Raw genomic sequence first — 16,016 nt, 5'->3', positions numbered from 1 at the left:
GGCGTTGGTGTCTTTGTCAACACGAACTTGGCCATGAGCGTTGATTCATTCGAATGCCTAACATCCCGAATCGGACAATTACGCTTGGATAAATGTGGCTCACTGCCGGCAGTTTCTATCTTTGTCATCTATGCACCAACATCCAACTACAATGAAGAAGAAATGGAGAAGTTCTTCATGCAGCTGGAGAAGTCCTATAAAGAAGACCACACCTTCTACAAGATCACTGTGGGTGATTTCAGTGCCAAGAAAGGACCGAGAAGGTCACCCGAATATCTCCAAATTGGGACCCATGGCATAAAATGGAATGAACAGTGTGAGAGACTGTCTGAGTTCATCAGGTCACCCAAGACCATTCATGGTAACTCACAGTTCCCGAAGGCCGAATCTAAACGATGAACATGGGAGTCTCCTGGTAGACAGTTCCACAACAAAACTGACCACATCGTATTCAATCAAAGGTTTTGCCTGACCTGTTTCGCTATTGTCCCAAAATTCCAAATGCGATAAGACCACCATCTTCTTCGTGCAAAATTCTACTTCAAAGATTGGGAAGAAAGGTCTGCAAATTTTACATTTAAGAGGAGAACTCCCAGAATAACTACCAACTGGGAGCTCTTTGGCATTATTTCGGCAACGTGGGAAGATGCCTTCCTTGACAACATCGATAAGGAACATGATCGACTGGTTCAGCACCTCCATGACTGTGTGAAGAATGCCGAGAGTGGGAAAGCCACAAACAGATGCCTGTCTTCGGAAACTCTCGAGCTCATTCACCAACGTGGTTTGGCACAAGCCTCAGGCAACCATAAACTAACTTCTAAGTTTGCAAAACTGTGCAAAGAAGCGATAAAGGAAGATCTCAAAGAGAGTGGAGCAGCAGTGTTGGCCGATGGGGAAGAAGCCAGAAAAAGTATTCGCAATGCTCGCCTGTCCTTCCCCAAGTACAAGACCAAGAAGACTGCCCTCTGACATAATGATGGATCTGTCACATCTTCCCAAAAGGCAATGGAGAGGATTATTCACAACTTCTACTCGTATCTCTTTGACAGCCAAGTCCACCTGCCCACATATCATATTCTGAAGGATGGTTATGTCATCACTTTCAAAATCCAACATGCCATTTCATAGGTAAAGACGCGTACAGCACCTGGTCCAGACAAGGGATTCAAACACCGAACACCTGAAGAATCTGCTGCCAGTAGATTCTCTGCTCTTCACTCGCTACCTGTCCGAATGCAAGGTTCCGTCCCAATGGAAGACTAGCAAGACAGTTCTGTTGGACAAGAACGGAGACATCCATGATATCGGCACCTATCGCCCAATCTGCCTGTTGTTCGTTGTCTAAAAGTTGTTCACTCAAATCATCCTGAATAGAATAGGCAGAACACTAGACTAAGGACAAACATGTGAGCAAGCCGCATTCCAAAAAGGAATCACCACCATTGACCATATCCACACAGTGACCAAGCTCATTAAAGTTTCGCGAGAGTTCAAGATGCCGCTCTAACATTCATTGATTTGAAGAAGTCCTTTGATTCTTTTCAGACTGATGCAGTCATCGAAGCCCTACCAAACAGGGTGTTAAAACTTCAGTACATCAAGATCCTCCATGAGCTGTATTCTGGATTCACCACCAGAATCTCATTATTCCACAAGGTAGTCATCATTGACGTAAAGGGGGGAGTTCTGCGGGGTGATATTATTTCACTGAAACTCTTCAATGCCACCCTCAAGAGCATCATGCGACAACTGGAATGGGAAAGAATGGGAGTGAAGTTAGACGGTTGGCAACTACACCACCTCCGCTTTGCTGATGACATCATTCTAGTAACACCAAACAGCAAAGCTGCACAAATTCTGGCCGACTTCAACCATGAGTGTGGAAAGGTCGGGCAGCAGCTGAATCTCACCAAAACAGTGTTCATGAAGAACAAACTAGTCCCTGATGTTCCATTTGCTCTCAACAGAACGAACTTCTCCGAATGCAGCAGCTATGTGTACTGGGGTCGAGAAATCAACATGGGGACAAGTTGGCACCAAAACTGTGCAGGAGGAAGAAAGGAACGTGGAACGCCTTCGAGAGTGTCGAAGAATTGGTTAAGAGGACAAAGAACCTCTGGCTCCGGGCACATCTTTTTGACTCCACCGTTCTTCCTGCACTAACATACGTCTCAGAGACCTGAGCCTTATGAAAGCAGGATGACAACGCTATTCGGATATCCCAAGGAGGAATCAAAAGAGCTATGCTTGGAGTATCACATTTCACTCAAGTGAGAGAAGGAATCTGGAGTTCTCACCTCCACTGATGATTGAGAATCAGGGACGCTGCCTCGTTTTCCAAGGCATCAAAAATCAAATGGGTCGGATACATAATGTGATTCAGAGACGACCGCTGGACTAGAGCTGTTACCGACTGGCTTCCACGGGACGTCTAAAGACTGTGTGGCCTCCCAGCAATGAGATGGTTTGACTTCTTGGTCAAAACACTGAGTGAATGGTTTCAGGGTCTTCTTGTTCCTGGAGTGAGCAGATACCATTGGGCTACACTAGCACGCGGCAGGGACAAATAGAGATATTACTGGTGCACACTCCAGGAAATCGAAGATCCATTGGATGGCAAGTGATACAAGTGATCATGATCACAAAATAAAACTATGATTTCACTGGTTTAAATATATTTAGGACTGATTTGGTTATTTGCCATGTGATCAGTTTTTGGATTGTTCTGCATATATTTGAAAAACTGTGTATTCAGCTAGTATTGGCTAGAGTGGTATATCTGTTAGATTGAATTGATTATTATGTTTTTAGGATTCTCTACTTGTTATGCGTCTGTCTCCATGTTCTAATTATCATAATCTGTCACATTATCAAACTGTAATAATTAAACTACTTCTCTTTTTAATTTTATCTTTTTCTGCTTCATGTATTATAAAGCTCTGTTCTTTGTCATGTGTATGCTCCTAGTAATCATGCCTTCTTGGTGGATTGCAACAATATCCTTCTTGGGGCCAGAGCAATAGTACAATTGATAGGGCATTTGCCTTGCTCAGAGCCAACTCGTTTTTTATCCTCAGCACCCCATCTTATTCCACTAAGCTTGTCAGGGTGTCCCTGAGCACAGTGCCAGGAATACGCCCTGTTTACCACCTAGTAAGTCTCCCTCTGCTAATTACCATCTTTTTGTCAATGATCTTATCAATTTAAGCATATTTTTCTCACAATAGTATGAAAACAATATAATCTCTATAAAACATAAAGAATATATTGATAGGTAATACTGTATAAAAAGTACAATATACATGAGTTTGAAGATCATTAAGTGATCTTTATTTACTCTTTTGAACAGAGTTTGTATGTGCATTATTCTTTGTCACTTTTGCTTATTTCTACAATTTTAGTAGGGTATAATGTGAAAATATTTAAATGTAGACAACAAATAATGGGAGAATTTTATAGACCTGATTTTGTTCAAAAGTTTGAAAATGATTGAAAACATTGTGAATTCTAGTACGATTAATTCTTCACTGCACTTGCTATTTGGGTTTACTGTTAGGTAGTTATTTTATTTACTAGTTGCTAGTTACTATGTTTTATTAATAATAAATAAATAATATAAACATTATTTATTAACTACATGGTAGTTATTGTAAGGTCGTACAGTATGGTTTAAGGATGGAAGGTTATTCAATCTTAGAATGCCATTTATTGCTACTTGCTATTTTATTTAACATTTATTCTTGTGATTAAAAAAATGAAACAGGTTTTCATATTTACTCCTGATAAATTATAGTTTAATTTTGGATAGTTGGGGAGACGTTATTTTCATGTTGACACTATTAACAGTCATAATTTGAAATGTTATTACTATTTTATGTAATCAGTTTTCAATAAAATCTGGTAATACTAGTATTATAATTCTATTGTGTTTTTGTTTCTTTTTAGAACCTCGTGAAACATCTTCCAGAGCAGAAGGTCCTGAATGAATTAGCACAGTTGAAAAATGAATATGATGACCTCTGTGAACCTGAACAATTTGGAGTTGTGGTATGTGTGTCACATAAAAGCACTTAAATTTGGCTGGGAAGTAATATTTGTTAGAAGTATTGAAAATAAGTACATATGAATTTTTAATGCTTTAATATAACAATGATTCAAAAATTATTATTCATATTACTTAAAAAGTATTTTTTATCCTTTAAAGACTTAAAGAAATCTTATTGGATTTATTCTACATCAATGTTGGCACTTAATTCTATATATATGAGATAAATGACAAATAGTATATGTTATTGCACTTTGTATTTTGTTGTTAGAAAAATATGTCTCTTAGAAAAATATTTTTCTTGGTCTTGAAATTTGTCTCTTAAATTTAAACAAAAGTAAGAGTCTAGTGGATGAATGGTAATATTCTAAAGAATATTTTGTACAGTATTATGTCAGATAAACGAAGAAGGATGTTCATTTTCTCTATAGAATATCACTGTATCATTGTCAATCCTGTTGTTCGTCGATTTACTCCAGCGGCACCACTAATGTCTCTATTACACTCAACCTTGATATTTTTTATTACTTTTTTATTAATGAATCACTGTGAGGGTACAGTTACAGATTTACATAAATTTCGTGCTTGTGTTTTAGTCATACAATGCTCGAATACCCATCTTTCCACAATTGCCTATTCTCCTCCACCCTTGACCCCAGTATCCCCCCCACCCTCCCATCCCATCTTCCCCCACCCCGCCTCTGTGTCAGGGCATTCCCTTTTGTTCTCTCTCTCCTTTTGGGTGTTGTGGTTTTCAACAGAGGTATTGGGTAGCCATCGTGCTCCATCTGTAGTCTCCCATCCCAAGCAGGTCCTCCAGCCACGTTTGGCGTTCCCTTCTCTATCTGAGCTGCCTTTTCCCCAAGCATGTGAGGCCAGCTTCTAATCCATGGAGCAAAATTCCTGGTACTTATTTCTACTGTTCTTGGGTGTTAGTCTCCCATTCTGTTGTTTTATATTCTGTAGATGAGTGCAGTTCTTCTGTGTCTGGCTCTCTCTTTCTGACTCATTTCACTTAGCATGATACTTTCCATGTTGATCCACTTATATGCAAAGTTCATGACTTCATCTTTTTTAACAGCTGCATAGTATTTCATTGTGTAGATGTACCAAAGTTTCTTTAACCAGTCATCTGTTCTTGGGCACTCGGGTTTTTTCCAAACTCTGGCTATTGTAAATAGTCCTGCTATGAGCATACAAATGCAGATGTCATTTTGACTATACATTTTAGCCTCTATGGGATATATTCCCAGAAGTGCTATTGCTTGGTCAAATGAGAGCTCAATTTCTAATTTTTTGAGAAGCCACCATATTGTTTTCCAAAAGATCAGCCCTGAGATTTTAGCAGCCTCTCCTTGCTCATCTTTCCCAACGATTGGAGGCCCTTTCAGGGTCAGGGGAATGAGACTTATTGTTATTTTGGCATATCAAATATGCCAGAGTAGCTTGCCAGGCTCTGCTGTGCTGGTGAGATACTCTCGGTAGCTTTCCAGGCTCTTTGAGAGGTATTTAAATATCTGTTACTGTATTTTTGATATGAATAAGCCACAGGGATTTTGCCAGGCTCTTCCAAGTTGGCAGTAGACTCTTGGTAGCTTGTTAGGCTCTCCAAGAGGGAGAAGTAGGCTATTATCTGGGCCTCTCCCACCAAGATCCCCCATTTTCCAGTAGCAAGGCAGTTAAACCCAGAGACTGCCCCTGGCGCAGTGTAATCTCATCAACATCCAGAGAGTATAAAACCAAGCTCCTGGAAGTTTGCTTTTATAGTCTTTGCAGCTGCACAACATCTAAGAGCCTATAGAATATCATTAATTGAAAATTTTAAATAAATTGTGCTTGGGAAAACGTATCATAAATTTATCTGTTGCATTTGTTTGGTTAAACCATTATTGGAATGACTTGCTTCCTTATTCCCTTTTCATAGAAATTGTACAAAAGGAGAGTTGTTTCACATTGAATATTAAAGAACACAGCTATATATTTTTAGCATTCTTCAAACATTTTATTCAAGATATGATAAGGAGGGCATTATTATTTATTTCTTGGATAAACACCTACTTTTCACTTAGGTATATGTTTGTTCCTTATATAACTGAATAGTCCTTTTATTGCTATCCATTTGTCTTCCTGACCATTTAATATTAACATACTATAACTTTTCAAATTTCCATTAGATATAATACTCAAACACTGCTCTACTTTATCCAAAATATGTTATGATGTTTTTCATACTATTCTATTAGAACTGAATCTGATTTGGTATTTTGTAAGTTTGAAATTCCATTTAAAGTCAAAATATGATATATTTGACTTACTCATATTAAAAATATATTAATGTCAGTGATAGCTTCAAATATTCTATGCAGATTTGTCATGTCCTTGAAAATAAGTCAGGAATGTTTATGTGAAAACAGAGCATGTTAAGAATCCAGCAAAGGCAAATCTCTCATTTTTATGTTAGGCAAATCAACCAATTAATGTTTTAATAAGTACTAGTACTTTCATATAATATTAAATAATTGTCAAGACTGAATTCCACATTTGAAACCTAATTTGTTGATTCAATTTATAATTGAAGAAAGGTGATAATATTATGAAAATTCAACTATGTCATAATGGTTATGAGTTTTATAGTATATACACTTTTAAAATCCACTGAAACTATTTTGAAATGCATTTTATTGTAGAAGATTTATTAGTTTTCTAAGCAAGTTCTTCAAAATGAATATTCTAGGCATCACACCGAGTAAATGAAGTTTGGGATATAAGAAGCAAAATTCTTTCTGAAAGAAAATCAGAATAGAAAATTAACGATAATATTTTTATGCACATAGCCATACATAATTCTGGGACTGTATATTGGAAGATGGTATATACTTGGTATTTTTATTCACTGTCCCCATTCGTAACTATGTGTTTCTAGTTTTTAAAAAAAGGCAAGAACATCACAGTTTTTTATACTATGTAAATTGGTTAAAACCATATCAGTCAGGATTTGCCAAATAAAGTTTAGATAATCTTTTCACAGAAAGATATTTTTGAAATAATGATGTGCTTTAGTCTTTTAAGCATGTGTGCTTTGCGTGGCTTAGAATATCTTAGATGCAGTAGAGATTTAAAATAGGAGATTTTAGGTCTTGAAAAGTAAAAGTATGCTAATTTTTTCAGTTGCTGAAATTAAATTCAGGTTTGAGTGAATACATGCAATTAGTTTTAGCCCACAAAATATATCAGAAAGATGCATTTAGAACAACCTTAGAAATGTGCATAATCGTGTACAATAGTGAAAGAGACAAAGCCAGATGTCTTTTTCTCTATCACTGTCCTCCCATTGATGGTATGAGATGAATATCTCATGTTCATCATTCGATTTCATTTGAAATCCTTTTTTATGTCCTGGTCTTTACAGATTAAAACTTGAGCTCCTTAGAATTATAATTCTGCCGTCAACAGTCTGACTTTTTATTTTCTTCTCTTTGGTGAACTGAGTGATTGATGTCTTAATGACATGTCAGATCTTACCTCAATAAGACCTCTATTCCGATTTCATGAATTATTTTTTTCCTTCCTATTCCAAGCTTTTTCACTTTTCTGTAGTACCTTTTCCATTTCTTAACTTTTCATCTCAAGACTTCTATCCTTCTCCTACCCATTAGTTTCACTTACACCCACAATTTAATCTCTCAAAAAAGATGAAAAAGATTTCCACCAATAATTTTTCTGCCTAAAAAGTTATCTCTATTTTTCTATATTCCCACTTGATCTCTGCCTCTCATATTTATTTTTCATTCCTGAGCTTAAATTCTCCTGGTGATACCTCGAATGATCTCTCAGAAAATATTATCAAGTTCTCAATTTAGTCTCAAAAAATGGTACCTTTTTATTGTGATTAATACTGTTTTGTTACTAGATCCAGATTTCAAACCAAGACAGTATATGATTTTATAGTACTTTAACTTCTGTACTACATTACTGTGCATACATGTAAATTTGCTTATTTTAATACATCTGTATGTCAAGAGAGTGACTAATTCCCTTCTAAATTTACTTTTCTCTGCATGGATTGTTAATGTCTCCTGCTAACTTAAGGATTATATTGTCACTTGCATTCTCTAGTTCTGTTAGTCTAGTTTTAGTTTGTTTTCGATTTTTATAACATTTCTGCCCTTTTCTCAAAGAAAATATTTAGTTACTCAGTGTTTAAAACTGAATGGATGGGTACATAGATGAATAAAATCTTTTTATTGCCCTTAAAATTCTTCTTAGCTTTAACAGTCTCTCCAGTTCCTAAGATAAATGTTCTTAAAGTTTTTTTTCTGCTACCTTGCTTTCTATTCACTGTTTAGAGAGCATTAGTCAGTAATCTACCATAAACTATGCATTGAGATTTAACCAGGATATATATTTTTATATTTTATTAATTTGTGTATAATTAAATTGATATGCATTATGTATATGCATATAAATTTTATATCTGACTTACTAATTGCTACTTACTACTTGCCTTTCCACCTGTGTCATGACCAATTCAGCATGTCTTCCAATCAGTCTCTTTGTGATGTAACATTTACTCTTAGCTTTATTTCCTTCAATTAAAACTTCGCAGTTCTGAAAATCAGTCTCAGGACAGCCCTTAGCCCTGGACTATTGAATAATATTTTCAGCTATATTATAATTGTATTCTTCATATACATCTCCATGTCTTTTCAAAGCACAATTTTCACTTACACTTTGTAGATTTCTTCATGTTTTTAATTAAATTTTTATTTCTGATGTTACTTCTTGAATGTCTGAAACCCTCACCAAATTGTAGCTTTTGTGCATCATGTTGATTTTATTCACATAGTATGTACTTAAAAATTTGGTTGAATATGTTGCCTGAATGCAAAATCAAGTGGACTCTTCAATTATGAATAATTTCATATTCATAAGGTACAGGATAACTTTGAATAATTTAGCCCCCTTATTGAAAATGTTTATTTCCTTGCTTCTCTACCAATAATAATTTGTCTTGATTTTATTCTTATAACCCTTTCCAGTGCCCTTTAGAGTTTGCCTCATTATAGAACCCGCTCCTAGCTTATAAAAACAAAATCTCATCAGTTAGAGATAGATAGATGCCAGAAGTCAGGGTACTTCTTGAAGATTCATTGAAAATAATCATGAAAATCATCAAGCAAACACATCACAGTTTAAGCCTTTATTCTTTTGAGAGAAAGAAACTGGCCTGCCTGCTTCGGAGGCAGAGACTGGCCTGCCCAACTTTCTCTGAACATATTTTTTTGCAGTCATATCATTTAGTTGCCTGATATTCACATTTAGGGAGCTACAAAGAAGCAGGGAAAATGGGACAAATTAAAGAAAAAAATGGAAAAAGCCTGCGATCCTTTTCTCTGTCTAGATGCAGACCTCCTGATAAGAAGGATGTGCTAGTCTCTAGACCTTCTGTGATCAATAATCATTTTCTTTAAGTGGATAGATTGGCTGCATAGATTTCCGCTGACTGGTCCTCCAGCTTACCACCCACAGAATTGAATTTGGTACATTGTTGTACTTAGATGCTGTACCTTTAGTTTAAAAAAAAAATCACAGACCTTTGAAAATTCTGCTGGCTAGAACTAGCAGCAGGAGCTTTTAGACTTTTCAGAATCTGTTTGCAGCTCAGCGGCTCTCAAACCTCAGAGCTATGGAAATTCCCACTTATCTTGCAATGAGGATGGAGGCCCATACTGTGTGTATGTATTAAACTCATACGTCTTTGTACATCGGTTCTCCATTTTCGCACTTCAAAATTGCCCATACTTTTATCAATTAAAAACTTCCTGAAGCTATAATTTATCAAAAAGAAAGATGTTGAGATAACCTTTTACATAAAACACTTAAAATAAAAGGCATAGATTACGTGATATTGCTGACAGCACATTTCTTTCCCTTTCTCCCCTTGCCTTTTCGCTCCACAAATGCATCAAGGTGAAGTGTATGCCCATAGTTAGAAGTACGACTTATAAAGCTGGCTTACAAAGCTGGCTTCATTTTTAAGTTTTTTAAAGACTTTAAGAGCATATGTGCATTATTCGAGGTAGCTGAATCAAGTGCAAGGAAATTCTTAAAGTGTTTCCTAATTCCCTTGTGTCATCCAAGGCAATTTTTAAAAGAAAAATTGTAGCTTTTTTGTTCTTTAATATTAGATCATTTTTCAGGTTTGAATATTTTTGTGACAATCTTGTGTGTCTTTATTTTAGTTTTCCAGTCAAATCTCAGTTTTTATGTCATACATTGTTTCAAATATTATTCTTTTGATAAATATGTTTAGTGATTTTAGATGGACTATTCTTCACTTGATTATTAGAAAATGACTTAATAATTTTTAATTAAGTGAAACAAAATTCATTTTGAGTTGAAAGAATTTATCCTCAAATCCTTGTGTTTGTGTTCTTATTCATCTTATAAACTTCTCATAATATTCCATAATGTAACATAAATTCACAAGAGTTGCTGATTTGTATCAGTGTTTACAGTAAAAAAAAAAAAAGAAACAAAGAAGTGAAAACATCACTGAATAGAGTGTTTCAGAAAGTAATGCTTTCTTCTGAAGAATAAATTTTAGATTTTGTAATGGATTTTGGAAATTGCTCCCTAATATCATTGTCTTATTCTGTCCTCTTAATATATTAGCAAATAATTTAAAACGCTCCCTCCAGGGGCTGGAGCAATAGCACAGCAGGTAGGGTGTTTGCCTTGCACACGACCAACCTGGGTTCGATTCCTAGCATCCCATATGGTCCCCTGAGCACTGCCAGGAGTGATTCTTGAATGCAGAGCCAGGAGTAACCCCTGAGCATCACCAGGTGTGACCCAAAAAGCAAAAAAATAAATAAAAATAAATAAATAAATGAAAAAAAAAACAAAGTAAAATGAAACCACCTTAAATCTGAATATTAAGCACACAACTGCTAAAAGTAGATAAAGGACCAAACATGACAGCCTCTCAGTATCTGTATTGCGAACTATAATTCCCAAAAGGAGAAAGAGTATGGGGGGAAATTGTCATAGAGGCATGGGAAGGGTTGGGATGGCAGGGATACTGGGGATATCCGTGGTGGAACATGTACACTGGTGGAGGAATGGGTGTTTGATCATTGTGTGAGTGAATCTCAAACACCAAAGCTTTGCAACTGTCTCACGGTGATTCAGTACAAAAAATTAAAAAAAATTTAATATTAAGTTAATATATGGCAATATCTTTTGTTACTGATTGGTTTTGGTTAAGCTTATAAGATTAAAAAATGTCTGGCGCACCCAGACATATGGAGGTGGATACATACATATCTTTCATGTGTGAGTCCACCGTTTTTAATAACTGGTTTTCTCAAAAGTTTACTCCTCATACCATAAGTTAATATCTCTAATACCACATATAAAACCACAATAGATACTTTTATGGCTGTTGTCATTATCAAATAGTTATTTTCAGAATGATGTTTTGAAATCCTTACTAAAATTCTTATTGTAGTGCTTTTGAATTTTATGTGACTCTAGGAACAAACGTCGTAAATATATTATGTCCTAGAATGAAGGGAAGTTAAAATTTGTTAATGCAAAATTCTGTATATCACTGTCTTTGAGGACAGTATACAGTATCAGGACACTGTTGTTTTTCGATTTTTCTATAGCCAACTTTCTTTGATTTAATGTCTACCTAATATGCAAATATTTGAAATTCATTTCATAAAACATGGCCAGTTGAATACTCTTTATCCAGAAGAGAGTAGACGTGGTACAGAAAGTTAAGTGATAATTCCGTAATAATCCACCCTGCCCTTAATGATGGCTTATCATCTTGCCCTTTAGGCCATTGCATCAAAGAGGATAGAGTATTATTTAATAAAGTTCTTCTATACTTTCTAGCACTTTTACATAGTCATTGTTTCTGCATCTCACAATTTTTACATATGCAGTTAACTAGCTGTCTAACTCAAATCCACTGTATTAAAACTTCATTCACCTATCACTGCAGTTATCATTGTACTCGAAACCAAATTATTCTGTGTGTTTTATGTGCTGTGGGTTAGAATAGAATTTTTATGAAAAACATTGTAACAGATTTTATACTATATTTACATGTATTAATGTGTGCTAATTTTTTTCTTATTAAAATGTTGCATTGTGTGTTTCAAGTGTGCAGTATTAAAAATCTATATTAATAATTCAAACCAAATCTAACATACACCATACTAGCAGTTCTTTATGTCCAGATATACTCACACATACACATTTGTTGTGTGTATTGCCTACTCTTAGCCACTAATTGGTCTTATAAATCTCGTTCATTTTCATGTCTTTTAATTTATATTTTTATTTTCTTGATACATTGCATTATTGAAATCAGTCACATAGATTCTTTCTCCATTTGCCTCATTTCACTAAACATGACACCCTCATGTCATCCATGTTGTTATTAATGACAGTATTTCATCTTTTTCAGTATCTGAATAGTATTCCAAGTGTATATATTCATATGTTTATTTATTTGTATTCAGTAGTCATTTAGGTTTCAATTTCTTGCCTATTAAAACAATAGTACAGTAAGCATGAGAACACAGATACCTCATTGAATTAATATTTTTGTGTTTTGTGGGTATACGTTCCCAAATGGAAGAGCTACGTTGTTTGGAATTTTAATTTTTAATGTTTGACAGAGCTCCATACTGCTTTCCATAATGATGTGACCAATATAGGCTCTTACCTGCAATTTAATAAAAGTTCCCTTCTCTACACATCTTTTCTGATACATGCTCTTTTTCTTAATTAATAGTCAATTTTCATACACATGAAATCATATCTATTGTTTATATATGAGTTTCTATAATAATAAGATAGAATGAAAATATTTTGATTTGCCCATTAAGCATCTGCATATGTTGTTTTACATTGCTATTCAATTAATGAATTTTGATTACACATATATTGATAGTTGGGATTCAGGCATGCAAAGTTTCCACACCATTCCCATCACAGGTGTCAATTTACCTCTATTAGTGTTCCCGGGTTCCCTCCCATTACCCCACTCTCCCACCTGCCACCATTGCAGGCACCTTTCATATTCTTGATCTGTATGTTTTCTGGAGACATGTCCTTTTGCCCCCTCTGTATTTTATTTATGTTTGGGGGCCGCAAGCAGTGGTGCCCGGGGATTATTCCTCACTCTGTTCTCAGGTCAGATTCCTCTTAGTGCTCTTAGCATTATATGGGATTCTGGGGATCAAACTCAAGTCAGCAACATGCTATGGACACCTCTTCCTTGCTGTACTATCTCCCTGGCTCCTTCTCTTCTCAGTATTTTTGGTGTTTCATCGTTGAGTTTGGCGAGTTCATGATATGCTTTATTTATTTTTTATTGCATAATATGAAAATAACTTCTCCCATTCAGTAGGTTGTCTTTTTTTTTTGTTTACTTTTTGGGTCACACCTGGCGAGGCACAGGGGTTACTCCTGGCTCTGCACTCAGAAATCACTCCTGACGGTGCTCAGGGGACCATAAGGGATGCTGGGAATCAAACCTGGGTCTGCCGTGTGCAAGGCAAACGCCCTGCCCGCTGTGCTATCGCTCCAGTCCCAGTAGGTTGTCTTTTGACACATTTCTTTTATTTTGTTGCAGTCTCATTTACTAATTTTTGCTTTTCTTTATTGTGCAATTATCAGACACAATTATTAGTTTGATAATCAGTGCAATAATTAGTGCAATTGTTAGTCACATCTTTGTGACTAATAACTAGATGTATATTAGCTATGTTTTCGTCTATACATTTTATGGTTTCAAGTATTAAATTCAGAACTGTAATCCATTCTCATTATATTTTGTGTGTGTCACATTAGGTAGTATCTCAGTTTCATACTTTCACATGTGGCTGTCCTATTTTCCCAGTGTCACTCATTGAACAGAATTCCTAACTCCATTTAAAATACTCCTTGCAATACTTCCTTTTCCTGACTCCTATGGTAAACTAGTTTTCCACATGTCCTTGATTTTACTTTTTGTCATTCAATCCTTTGTGTTAATGTTTTTAGTATAGTTTGATATTGGAAGCATGATACCTCCATTCTTTTCCATTAGTAGTTTTTTTTGCCATTTGAAATCTTTAGGAGATCAAAGTAAATTTCTAGATCTGCTTGTTCTAGTTATGTAGAAATTTCTTTGTATATCATTTTAGATGATATTGTCATTTTACTATTAACATTGTTTTACAGAGTAGAGAATATAATCATATACAATGTTATAGAAAAGTGAGGTTCTTAGTGCAAAAGGAAAAAAATAATAGAAATAGAATTAACCTTAATGGTAATGTGTAACTGAGTGGCTGTGCATGCATATCTTCTTCCTTTGTGTCATCTTTACACATTTGTCTTGTTTCTCTACACATTCGTATGGAATAGTGGTATTTAGATTTATATTTGCCAATGGTATTGGTAGTGAAATGTATAAAATTCCAATTATATAAACAAAACAGTCTAAGACCTTGGGAAAATAACCTACTTATACCTGTTCTCACTAAAGATTTCAATGCACTTTTTGATATAGTGAAGATTAGCTAAAGACTTGTTCACTGCTTAATGAGATTTTATAGACTAGAAACTCATTATGTAACAATATTCCCTACCTATTTAAGTTTCATGGTTTCAGCTTTTCACAGTACTTCAATATAAAAGGAAGGATGTCAGTCCACTAAACTGCTTGTAGAGACAACAACTAATAGTGAACAGTTGCTATGAGTTTTTGTTTCGTTGAATAGTATCACATAACTACATTAAAGTTCATTATTCTTATAATAATTGTGCTGTGTTTGAGGAGATACTTATGCATATGATTTCAAATGTCCGTTATCCAAGAGATTTCTTTTTATATCCCACTCTTTTAATGTATATTCAACTGTTGTCTGTTAGTGTACATTCACCTGATTGCAAAATCTAGATTATTGCAGCAAATTTTGTTCATATAAGTACGAACTTTTGTTACTCTAAAAAAGAGTTATACCTATATAGCTTTACCTTCTTCACAGTATCTAGTTCTTCAAATATAATTTATGATAACTATGATAAGAAGATATATTACAGAACAGATTTAGCATTTAATGTACAATAAGTAGTTAACGAGTGTTGTTAATACTTGTTCCATGGAAACACACTTTTGTTAACTATGGATGAGAAAAACTTCTTGGTTAGGTTTTTGAGACCTACTAGGTACCCAATCTTTCTGTTGGGAATATTTGATACAGAGTAAAATGGTAATAATGGCAGTAGTTTTTTTAGAACTCATATTGCATTTTGTGTGTGTGAGCTCGTGGAAATGCTCAAATATTTTAAATATATTATTAATATATAGGCAGTCTAGTCACAATGTTGTTAAAGTGCATAATATTGATATACAAAGTTTATTAACACCACTACCAATAACAAATTTCATATGAACCTCCACTATTGTCCTATATGATCTTACCAGCTATAATTAGTGGCACTTAACAGAGAGTATCTCATTTATGGATTAATTCTACTTTTCATGGATCATTTAAGGAATATATTTTAATGATGAAAATCATAGTCATAGAAATATAAGTAAACTTGCAGTAAATCTTATTAACTAGAAAGTAACAAAACCATCATTCACATTAAAATCCCTACATTCCTAAGTCCCTCTGTATTCCACTACAATTTATGTTAAGGATCTAAAGGATACTGACAATATCTTCTGTCTTTGTCACTGCCTTTCTCTCTGACTTTGTTTCTTTAGATGTTAGCATGCAATTATCTTGAATCTAATCTTGAAAGTGAGTGGATACTGGAGCAGAGAAAACAGCTCAACAGTCTGGAATATGTTCTTTGTATACTGGGTTCCTGGTTCAATCTCTGACCCTGGCTTGACTTCCAAGCACCTCAGAGTGACCCATGAGTACTGACTGGGAGTATTTCACAC

General features: G+C 35.0%; 1 protein-coding gene across 1 annotated transcript in view; it reads left to right on the top strand.

Annotated features, from left to right (window-relative positions):
* The window catches only part of DIAPH2 (diaphanous related formin 2), a 724,307-nt gene that overhangs the window by 338,918 nt on the left and 369,373 nt on the right, over nt 1–16,016 (top strand). The window contains exon 21 of the mRNA XM_055121637.1: nt 3,949–4,050. Within this exon, the coding sequence (XP_054977612.1) occupies nt 3,949–4,050 (102 nt within the window). The remainder of the gene's footprint in view (nt 1–3,948; nt 4,051–16,016) is intronic.

The sequence above is a fragment of the Sorex araneus genome, chromosome X, assembly GCF_027595985.1.
Source record: "Sorex araneus isolate mSorAra2 chromosome X, mSorAra2.pri, whole genome shotgun sequence".
Classification (NCBI taxonomy): domain Eukaryota; kingdom Metazoa; phylum Chordata; class Mammalia; order Eulipotyphla; family Soricidae; genus Sorex; species Sorex araneus.
The sequence above is the reverse complement of the archived record's forward strand: the minus strand, read 5'-3'. Positions and strand labels throughout refer to the sequence as shown.